This window comes from Geotrypetes seraphini, chromosome 15, assembly GCF_902459505.1.
Source record: "Geotrypetes seraphini chromosome 15, aGeoSer1.1, whole genome shotgun sequence".
NCBI classification, from domain to species: domain Eukaryota; kingdom Metazoa; phylum Chordata; class Amphibia; order Gymnophiona; family Dermophiidae; genus Geotrypetes; species Geotrypetes seraphini.
Window position 1 is genome coordinate 30,469,992 of NC_047098.1, and position 12,184 is coordinate 30,482,175.

Here is a 12,184-nt window from a genome sequence, read left to right on the forward strand (position 1 = left end):
TAAAGATGGACAATCGAACTGGGTGCCTAGCTGGGGATGGAGGGGGCATGGAGGAGAACTCATCACCCATTTTCAGTCACTTTGTGAGTATGGAGTCTGAAAGGGAAGGGGAAACAAGAGCAATCCAGGCTGCTGTTTTGTCCACTGATTAGGGTGATCAAAACCACTTACTGCGTGCCAGGCGGCTGCCCAAGGCTAATGACTTCCACACCAGGGATTTGCGGGTCATACGTCATCAAATGTGTTCTAGTGCGATTGTGTCAGGGCATGTGTGTTACTGTACATGTCGCAATATTAAGACCAGCATGTCACTGTCAAGTCTGGAGTATTAATGTGAGCGTATCATAGAGTATTTATCAGTAGAAGTATCTGTGTGTGTATATCACTGTCTGCTTGTCCATTTGTTCCCATATGAAAGCCAGCAATGGGACAGAATTATATTTAGAAAATTACTCACTCTGTTACAAAGCAACTGTGGAATGTTATACCGAAGGCCCCTTAGTATTGGCGGAAGCCGTTATTAAACAGCAAAAATGAGAAGAAAAGTTATTTGAGTTAAGTCTGTCGTGTCATACTTTAGCCTACTTGAAGAACAGCAGTCAGTGCAGGAAGCAGTGATTCTATTTCAGGTGGGGGCAGGAAGATGGAGCTCTGCCTCCAAAGTGCATCACAACTTCCAGATACAGACCCTGTCCCTCTAACAACAAAAGAGATGGCTGGATGGTTGCCTGCTTCCACTCTCAGCCTTGTCTTGCAATGACATTTGGCTTTCAAAACAATGAAAGCAAGGATGCTGGTCTTGCAGGGCTTTGGGGGAGGGGGAAACAAAAGGACCAGGCTTCTTTATGTACTGGGCCAGAAAGGTGGGCCCTTTACATCACTGGGTGTGACTGGGCAGGTTCCTCAGGGTCATACATAATTTGCCTACTAGCTGCCTCTTCTGTCACAGGTGTTGAGCTGTACGTCCCATTCCACTTTATCGTCCCATCTTTCATTCACTTCAGCTTCTGTTACACTGAGATGAGTACTTGCCAACAATAGCAGTTCATAGATTTCCTTCCAATTAGGTTACAACTTTGCTTCAAAATATAAAATTGTCATCAGATTACAAGGAAAATGAAGAAAAATATGAAGTTGGGGTTTAGAAGTGTTCAGCAATGATTCCGAAAGAAAGGAAGGGGAGGGGAAGAGGAGGAGCTTCATATAGATTAATAAAACAGAATGTCCATGAAGCAGAGACATGAAAGAGGAGTCACCACCCCAAACTTAAGAGCATCTCAAAGAATCCCAATCAAAATTAAAATAAAGAGAGAATTCTAATGCAGCAGTGTCTCTTGAAACAACTGAACTTGTTCTTGCTCATCCTTGTTACATTTTCTAGATTCCAAGTCACAGATTTTTCCCCTATTTCAGACCATTTTTTTTTGTTTGTTTTGGTCATTCATTGTAGGGTCAATGGCTGCTCAGTACAAACACCAAATCCCCAGAAATCTTATGTCACAGAAATGTATATCTTGAGAGATGATTACAAACCGAGAGAGACTCAGGAGGGCACTGATCAAAATATTTTAAAAAGATCCTCAAATTATTAACAAAAATTATTTTGTTTAGTCCGGTGTTCTATAGACTCCTGGGTTTTGTTTTGTTTTTTTTGGGGGGAGACTTCTAGTTTAGTCAGAGCCCGTATCTACTGAAAATATCCAGAGCTTGTTCTTATGTTCCTCCTGCATAGCTCAGACACTGCAACCAGATTCCATAATGTCTGCAACCTGGTTAGTTACTAGGTTTTCCCATAGTATGACGGCCAGGACTACTTGCACTAGGTGCTGTGAACAAGAAACAGAAGCTGTGCTTGAGAATAAAATCCAAGTCTCCACATGGCAATGCACAGCACTACCAACATTACCAAGTCATTGGATAAGACCCAATTTCTCTACTAATTCTAAAAATTATTGCAGTGAGTGAACTAGCACAGCCTCACTCACATGTAACCAAATGAAGCAAATGGCTGATCCTGCCTCTAGGTGGACTAGGCAACCATCTAAGGGTGCAACAGCGGTGGGAAAGAGTGCTTCTCTATCTCGCTTCTCCCTTTTTCTCATCCTCCTGCAGCTGCTGCTACTGGCACCACCACTCTCCCTCCCCTCCCCTTCTCTTGACGCACAGGTCTGTCTTTAAGTACTGTTGTATCCCACCTCACTTCCTGTATCAGAGGAGGGTGGGATGTGGCAGCATTTTAGTGTGAGTCTATGTTTGAAGGTCCTGTGCCAGTACTGAATTCAATTTCCTTTTTGGCTCTGGAATGGGGAAGGCAGTGGGAAGAAAAAATGGGGAGATACAGAGGGAGGAGAAGGAATATATGTTGACTGGGTGAGTGGAAGGGAAGGAAAGAAGGGAAATTCTAGCCTGCTGAGAGGTAGGGGAGGGAAGAAGGGAGATGGTGGACTGGTAGGAGATAAAGAAGGGGAGATGGTGGGGGCCTGTAATATAAGGCTTTGAGCTGCCCCTGGGGTGGGAGGCAAATGGTTAAAAGTTTGTCTAGGGCTTGGGATACCTTTGGGCTAACTGTTGAGCAAAACCATGAACCTCTAAGTGTTAAGTCCAAAATCCTGAACTGGGGTGGGTATTTAAGGTTCTTCAATGTAGCCTCTGTTGGTTATCATGTACTGAAACACTGCACCCAGAGTCTACATAATAACATTCCCTTTCTTTCTACTGTGTTTCTCTGTTGAACCATGAATGTTCACATCCCTACTGCTACTCTTTTTTCTACTGTTAAAAGGAAAGGGAATGCTATAGACTTTCTAGGAAGTAGTGGGGAGCTCTGCCACCCTCATTGTCATACCTGAATCTTTTCCTGCCGCCGCTGTTGCTCAGCTACCTTTCTGGAGAGGACCTGTTTCTTGGCTCTCAACTCCTTTATATCATACTCTGCTCCGCTGCCTTCTGGTTCTGAATCCTCTTGGAATGCCTCCAACACTACATCCTCATCCTTTGAGAAAAAAAATGTGAGTTTTAAAACTTTACTAAGGACAATGTTTTATAGCCTTATTATTATTTCTTTTACCCTTTCTTAAAGCTCCTCTAGGTCTTGGTTTGGAACGTAAAACTGAAATCCAACACTAGCTTCTAAATATTACAGAACGTTTCAGATACAAAGTAGACCACCATAGCGCCATCTCTGCTATGAAAAATCTACAAGAGATCTCCTGCTGTATCAGTCTGGAAATATGGCACCAGCAGAAATGGTTGGAGGGGAGAATGTTTTGGCTTTTGCAATAATGATCTTGCAACTTTCAGGAATTCTCTGCAGAGTTGTGCCTTCTATTGCTGACCTGCATGCTTACCTTCCCACATTATTTTTGTGTCTTGATAAAATGATTTAAAATGCTTGTTTTGTTTTCTCCTAGTCTAGGAAGTCATGAGTTATTTACCTTTTCCTTTCTTTCATATGTGAAAGACCTGTCCTCACAGAAGTTTGACCATGAGAAGGAGAAAGAACAACTTTAATACATCTCACTCTCCTCTCTCTCATTACAAGGCTGAGGAAAGTTATTTTCTCTTGCAGATGCCTCCAGATCAGGAGCCTGTTTGATTTTTGGTTAAATTTGCCTTCTTTATGTGATGGTAAGGTCATTGCTTTGTTGTATCACTGGACTCAGAACTTGGACCCAAAAATAAATGATGAAATATTCAGTTTCCAAAAAGTTACTAATATACGTATCTATTCTATGTGGTCCCAACCTACTGCCCACATGACAAATTTTGATTACCTCTTTATCAGATTTGTCTTTTTATGAAGAGTATCGGGTCCAAAGATTCTGCCTTCTCATTCTGGTTTATAAATATTTCAGCTGCCATTGACTCAGTGCTTCATTATAAATTGCTGAGAGAACTGCATGAAGCAGACATTGGCAGAACTGTTTTATGTTGATTTGGATCCTTTTTGGAGGGACACTTATCAGGTACATCTGGAGAACAACATCCCTTGATGGCTTGCCACTGAGAGAGGGGTTCCTCACAGCTCTGCCCTATCTGCCACATTATTTAATATATATATGTTTTCATTCTGCAAAAATCGGCAGTTATTTTATGTTTTTATGCAGATGATTGGTTGCCCCGTTTATTTATTTCCGATTTACTACACTGCCTTTAACTGCACTAGCAGACCAAGGTGGTGGATAATCTTAAAAAAACAAAAACCAACCAACCCATATATGGAAAAAGAGCTACAATGTCATAACAGAACAGCATCATTCACATTAAGTCTATTGGATTTGGATTTTACCAGTCTTCCATTGTAAAGTCCTTTAAGCTGATTTCAGACTGGTATTTGAATGAGCCTTTAATTAATTTGAAAAAGACCAAAGCCTAATAAGTTTATATTCCCCTCCTGATACATTAAAGAGAGGGACTGGCATTGAGGTGTGATCTATTGTATCTGTAAGGACGTTTTATTTATTTATTGCTTGGGATTTATTAAGTGCCTTCATGAAAAGATTCACCCAAGGCCGTGTACAGCAGGTTAATTCAACATAAAACTTATAATTTTGCTAATAGTAGCAAAAAGACCAAATATATACATAAATACAATGAATGAGATAAAATTAAAATCAATAAACTGAAACTATTTCATGGTAGTCCTATTACTAAGTTTCAGGGCTCCTTTTACTAAGGTGCGCTAGCGTTTTTAGCGTACGCTGAAGATTAGCGCTCGCAAACCCCGCGCTAAATACGCTAGCGCACCTTAGTAAAAGGAGCCCTGAAACTTAGTAATAGGACTACCATGAAATAGTTTCAAAAATATACTTAACAGCACTGAAATTCAAATGAGACATAATACTTATGAAGCATCTAATAAGCACAAATCAGAACATTCAAATAACATAGTTATGATACTAATGTTTTTCTATAATACAACTTATCCTATAGCCGAGGTATCAAATGCAGATATTAGATGGGGACAAGATGGGTGGTACAGAATGCATTGAGGTAAACAGATGGGAGGCTAAACTCATGGGAAGCTGTTTACATAGTTAAACATGGTATAAGGAACTGATTTAGTTGGTATGTGTGGCAAGCTAGTTTTCGGTGAAGAAATATTTTCTGGTGGGAAATTTCATGGCGACACCAGAAAATATTTCTTCACCGAAAGGGTGGTTGATCGCTGGAATAATCTTCCACAACAGGTAATTGAGGCAAGCAGCGTGCCAGATTTTAAGAAAAGATGGGATTGGCATGTGGAATTTCTTCATGGAGGTAGTTAGGGGGTGGGCCATTAGTGTGGGCAGACTAGATGGGCCGTGGCCCTTTTCTGCCGTCATGTTCTGTGTTTCTATGAGTGTATAGTCAATCACCCTATGTATTAAAGGCTTGGGTGAAGAGACATATATTCAAATTTTATATTAATTACCCTCCAGGTTTCTATTTTTCCTCCCTAATGTTCTTTCCATCTATGGTTCTTTTCTGTACTTTAAAGCATTGTAGTTCTATCCCTCCTTACCTTGTGTATTGATTAGTCTGTAAGTCTGTCGGTCTAACCCATCATTTTTAAATTTTAAATGGTATGTCTAAATATATGTTTATATTTTTTTTTTAATTGTAACTCGCTTAGTAAATCTGAATAAGCGATTCATCAAATTAAAATAAAACTTGAAACTTGATAGGAGTGTAGATTGATTCTATGCTATTCTTGTCCACATATTTCTAGGATAGAAACATAGAAACCCTTCACCTTTTATGGTGACTTCATCTGATTCTGAACCACTAACTGGAAATCCATCTCTCAATATAACCTTCATATTCCCTCATTAAAAATCATTGGTACACGTCGCACCATTACGTTTTCTGTTACAGCCCCTACAATCTGGAACGCTCTGCCTTTGTATATAAAAATGGAAAAAAACCTAAAAACTTTTAAAAGCAATTTAAAGTGCTTTCTTTTTAATGACGCTTTTAATTAAACCACTTTTCCTCAACTATTAATTTTATATTGTTCCCCTGGTCCTAAGTGTTTTTCCCTTAAATGTTCCTCACTTTTCTATTACAAGTGTATTTCTTCCCATTTATCCTTATGTTTCTATGGCAAATAAGTCAACATTTACCCAGTTTGTACGGTCTGTATTCCTGTAGTTTACTATAGGAAAGTATGTTTAATCGTCATTTTTGTGAAATGTTAATACTTTTTACTCTGTACAACGCTTTGTAGTATCGAAAAGGCGTTTAATCAAAAATTGAATAAACTATAAACTTGTTCTGTAATATTTCAACTATTGTAATATTTTGTGCCTAGGTTTGCCTGATATTGCATTACCACCACTGCAGTTGGTCCAAAACACACTGCTCACCTGATTACTGGGAACCAGTATATGGATCATATCCTGCCTGTTTTGCAAAAGCTGCATTGGCTTACTATTGAATATCGTACTTTATTTAAGTACTTCTACTTGGTTTTTAAGACTGTACAGAAGCTGTCACACTGATTTGAAAAATTTCATTCAGGATTATTATCCAAAATATTCTCTTTGTTCTTCTCAGGCTGGGCTGTTTTCTACTTCTACTATTTGAAGTACTATAGGTTTGAAAGGAATCTACATGTTTTTCTGAAGTTGTAGAGGAGGCACCAACTTAGTCACTATTTTCAAAAAATGCAATATCAGATGTACCAATTAAACCAAGCAGTGCATATACCACATTCCATATATAACTTTTTGGACCGCCAAGAGGTATACAAGGTGTACTGTTCAGTATAACATAATGCATGAACCTCCCTTCTTCATTAGTCAATATTTTGAATTTCTTAAATATTACTGCACACTTTTAAAACTTAGAGTATGAAATTAAAGCACTTATCTTTTGAAAACATATCGTGGGATATTAGTGCTGATAGGAATCCATGTTTCGCCCTGACCAGGCTGTTTCAAGGCAAATCCCCTCTGCAAAGTTTCAAGGTGATTTCAACTGAAAAGTTGAAATCATCTTGAAACTTTGCAGAGGAGATTTGCCTTGAAACAGCCTGGTCAGGGCGAAACATGGATTCCTATCAGCACTAATATCCCACGATATGTTTTCAAAAGATAAGTGCTTTAATTTCATACTCTAAGTTTTAAAAGTGTGCAGTAATGTTTAAGAAATAATAATAAAAAGAAATATTCTTGAGGTTCATGCATTATGTTATACTGAACAGTATACCTTGTATACCTCTGAAAGTCCAAAAATAAAAAAAAGTTATACATGGAATGTGGTATATGCACTGTTTGGTTTAATTCATACATTTTCTGTACATGGGCCTCAGCTGTGGAACAGCTTGCCTTTGAAATTACGAGGACAGATACTATTTAAAACGTTTTGCAAATAACTTAAAGCATAGCTTGATTTTCAATTTATCATTAATGTTTTTGCAAATTTTTGTTTTTTTAATGTATTATGAATGTTTTATTAAACACTACCTGGAAGTATGATGATGGGTGGTCATAGTGTCATAAATTGAAGAAATGAAATTAAAATTAAAAATTATCTATATCTTTCTATTTATCTGTATTAGGGATGTACATTCATTGGAAATAAGAATGCACATTAACTATTGATGACACTGGACAAAGAAATTTTTACAAAATCTTGAATGAAATGAAAAATCTTGTAAAGAAGGGAAACTAAACACTCTCAAAATAAATGCATAAATATATTTAGCTTATAAACTGCTTTGACCTGCAGTAGAATAAGTGTTTTAATAAACTCATACACACATATACACCACATTCATTAGACGTTTTCCTCTTAATGAATAAATACAAGCACATGAGTGTATGCATCTAGATGATATGCCCATGCACATACACAAATAACTGCCTGAAATGAACCAAGGGCAATCCCCCTCCCCTCCAAAAAAAAGAGAATTCCTTAATCACATCAGGATGTGAGGGAGAGAGAGAGGGCTGAGTTTTCCTTATTTTAGGGGGGAGGGAGTGCAGTGTCAGCTCTTCCTGTATGTATGCTGCAGGCTGCACTCAGCTCCACGTTCATAAACTTTATCCTGATTCTGAACTTCGACAGCCTGCCCCTCTTTCCCTGGGGACCTAGAACTGCACATTCATAGTACTAAATATTTAAAAAAACAAATGCCGCATGTGGAACTCATAGGATACAGATAAAGAGGTAGTAGGGCGGAGCTGGCAGGAAGGGCATTAGGAGAACAGGATTACACATTCTTTACATGCAAAAATGCAGAGCCGATGGAAGAACTGTATAGATGAAGCTCTTCCCCCATAAGTCACTAGATAGTACCTGATCTTCCAGTTGTTTTCCCTCTTGGCTTCCCATTTCCTTTCCCATGGTGTCTGGGACGGGGGCCACTGACACATACTTTCCAGCCTTGAATGCCAGCAGAGGTTCTTCTTGTCCACAAAGAGCTTCCAGGAAATACTTCAACACTGTGACCCTCTTGCAGTCGGCTGCAATAACCTACAGTGGGAGGGAAGGAGAAGGGGGGCATTGAAACAAGAATAACAAATATCTTCCCTTAATACAAGCAGCAGAACCAGATCACGGACCACATGGTGATCAATCAAGGGACTTGTGAGAAATGTGTCAAAGTTTTGTGTGGAGGAGAGGGTTGTGCCCAGCAGCCTAAGGACCCTGTGACACTGAACGAGAGAGAGTGAAGTAAAGGAAATAAAAAATATAGAAGGGATGGGGTGAAAAGATAGACACAGTAGGATATAATGAGAACATGCATGGATTCCTTTATTCAGAAAACTACTTAATCATAAACAGAAAGAATGACCAGGAATGGTAGTGAAACTTGACTTTTGCATTTTGCCCAGAATTAAAGAGAACAAGCAAATAAGGCACCCAACACTTATAAAGGCATCTGAAAATTCATTTTCTGTTCCGCACTCCCACTCCATAAGAACATAAGAAGTTGCCTCCGCTGAGGCAGACCAGAGGTCCATCTTGCCCAGCGGTCTGCTCCCACGGCGGCCCATCAGGCCTATTGCCTGAACAGTGGTCTCTGACTAATTTTATAAATTACCTCTAATCCTATCCCTATAACCTACCTCTACTCCTATCCCTATAACCTACCTCTACTCCTATCCATTTTATTTGTTTAAATCTATCTGGGTTGGTGGCAAATAAAATATTAACACCTCTTTTATTTCTCTATGCTCTCATCACTGATAATGCAACACTCCAAGAGTAGGCCATTGTATCCAGAAACCAGGCAAATGCAAGCCAAACTCATCCATAAAGCAGTGCAGAGTTCGCTGAATACTCTCTGATTTTAACATTTTTATTGTAGTATAGTTGATTGCCTAGGTATTGATTGCTGATGTTTTACATCCCCTCATACATTTGCCACCTGAAATTCAGCTGCACTTATCCAGGTAGCAGGTGCTGCTGTGCCAACCGGGACCATGCACAGATTTTCCGCAGCATTATCCAAATAAAGCTTCATTGACCAGACATGAAGCCTGGTTTTGCATGGGCTGTCTAAATCAAAAATAGAATGTGGCCTACTGTTAGGTCATGTGAGTTAACTGTTAACCCCCGTTATTTATTTGTTTACTGCCTTTTGAAGAAATTTATTCAATGCAGTGTACAGCATGAATAAGTTAAACATAGGCAATAGACAATTACAACAGTAAAAATATTCAAACAATACAAGGTATGGCACAGTATGCTACATTACAGTATCAACCCAATACATAATAGACAGCATAGGGTGTAAACTAGAGGTCTGCACAGGAACGGGGATCACGGGAATCCCGCGGGTCCCGCAAGAATCCCCCCATAACCCACGGGACTCTCACGGGGACCTCCCTCTGGCCCATGGGATTCCCACGGGGACCCCCCTCTAGCCAACGGGACTCCCACAGGCTTTGGAAGAAGGGTTCGGTCATATAATATAATGGACACATCATCCTTAGTAAAAGAGGGGGTTTATATGTTAATTACCTGAACAGAAAACAAAAAAAGGGTTCCACCAAAGAGATTCCACAAGGAAAACAGCAAAAGAAACTGTAGAATTGATGATCCTGTCAGAAGTAATTGCTGTTTTTTATGGGGATGGAGGTAATTCCTTGCGGGGATGGGTGGGGACGGAGAGGATCCTGATGGGGACGGGCGGGGATGGGTGGGATTTCTGTCCCCGTACAATTCTCTAGTGTAAACAAAGATGGAACATAAAGACAGATAAGACAGAGTAACGGGAGTTAGAAAATAATTTGCACATGAAGTCAGAAGGGTGCTTGTCTCAGCCAGGGTAGGAGTGGATAAACATGTCCTGCTACAGTATGTGCAGCCATTGTCACTCTTATGTGTGTGACTAGCAGGTCAGTATGCTTCGTCCATTAAATGCCTGATGACGAGCCAAACTTTCATCCTCTCCTGAGGTAGAGAGAGTCTTCTGTTAAGCAAAACCTTTTAGGAAGTACATTCCAGTGTATAAGAGCTACTCCAGAGAAGGCTCGCTGATGGGTATCACGTCATGTGATGTCCTTAGGAGGACCTTAGTCCTAGATTCTATAAATGGTTCCTTAAGGTAGGCACTGGCAGGCACCCTACCAGTAAAAGTTGAAAATGTCGTTTAAAACCGACTGAAAGTGGGTTAAAAAAATGTATGTGCCTACTAGCGCCTAAACATTGGCACCAGAATTGTGCCTATGGAGGCATTTTACAACATCTAATGCCACTGTAGGCATGGCTAACACCGGAGGTGGCGTCAGGCGTCATAACGCGTCTTTTTAGGCACGATTCACATCAAAGATAGGTGCCGGAAATGTATGCCTTGAAAACCCTGGCCTACATTTCTAGCACCTAAGGCCAGTACTGGGCAGATTTGCATGGTCTGTGTCTGTATATGGCCGTTTGGGAGAGGATGTGCTGGAGAGGGCTTCAATGGCTGGGAGGGTTTAGATGGGATGGAGTAGGTTTTAGGCAGTTGGAACCCAAGCACAGTACAGGGTAGAGCTTTGGATTCTTGCCCAGAAATAGCTAAGAATAAAAAATTTAAATTGAATCAGGTTGGGCAGACTGGATGGACCATTTGGGTCTTTATCTGCCGTCATCTACTATGTTACTATGTTACCTATCTTTCCCAAAGATGCAATATAAACAGTACTGTTGCATGATTGACACATGATCGGCAGCCATTTTTAAGATGGTCGGCGATGATGGCGCCATATATAGAATCCGGGTCTTATTGACCTTGGAGGCGTACAGAGGTGAATCCTGTTCTTCAAGGGTTCTGGGCCATTTCCTTTAAGGGCTTTGAAGATCAGACAAAATTTAGCCCTGTATTGCCAGTGAACTTATTTAAAAAAATAAATAAATAAATAAATAAATTTTTTTGTTGCACTGTGCAAAGTGCACTCACTTAAAATCTGTCTCTCCCATGGCATCTACACTTATAAATAATGGTATTGTAAAACTGGCATTTATAAGTGTATTCCACTACTTAAATCACAAATGCAGTCGTATCCTCAGATATGACTGCATATCAGTCATCTACTTCATCTACAGTCATCTACTTCATCCCTAAAGTTCATAAAGCTACAGCCTCAGCACCCTGGGGTTGTGGGTTCAAACCCACGCTGCTCTGGGCAAGTCACAATCCCCCTATTGTCCCTGGTACATTAGATAGCTTGTGAGCCCACCGGGACAGACAAGGAAAAATGCCTACCTGAATAGATTCATGTAACCGTTCTGAGCTCCTTTGGGAGAACGGTATAGAAAATTGAATAAATAAATCTTTTCGCAACCCCCCCTTCCCTCCCAAAAGGTCCACAGTAGAACTGTTGTCCCATTATGTAGAAAGGTTTTTGAAAGAATTGATGTTTAAAGCTCAATAATACATCAGGGATTCTTCCCATTTTTTGCAAGTGTTAGACAATTTGAATATCCCAACTCTTGATACACAAGATATACTTGTTATAGCAGGGATGCGACAGCTTTATACACGAATGAACCTCAGCAAGCAGCGGTGGAATTGGTACAACAACTGGTAAGGACTATGGGACTATCTGAACCTAAACAGAAGTTTATACAAGATAGTCATATGTAAAAATTATTTTAGATTTGAGGATCAGTACTGGATCAGTACTTTTACAGATAAAAGGGGTAGCAATGGGGGCTACAGTAGCTCCTATTATAACATGCTTATATATGACCCGCTTTGAGGAACAAT

At 39.9% G+C, this 12,184-nt stretch overlaps 1 protein-coding gene across 3 annotated transcripts in view; it reads right to left on the reverse strand.

The window, feature by feature from the left end:
• The window catches only part of SMG6 (SMG6 nonsense mediated mRNA decay factor), a 317,581-nt gene that overhangs the window by 28,485 nt on the left and 276,912 nt on the right, over positions 1 to 12,184 (reverse strand). For all 3 annotated transcript variants that reach the window (XM_033921220.1, XM_033921221.1, XM_033921222.1), the window contains 2 exons: positions 8,284 to 8,460; positions 2,846 to 2,992 (listed from right to left, as the gene is read on the reverse strand). In XM_033921220.1, the coding sequence (XP_033777111.1) occupies positions 2,846 to 2,992; positions 8,284 to 8,460 (324 nt within the window). The remainder of the gene's footprint in view (positions 1 to 2,845; positions 2,993 to 8,283; positions 8,461 to 12,184) is intronic.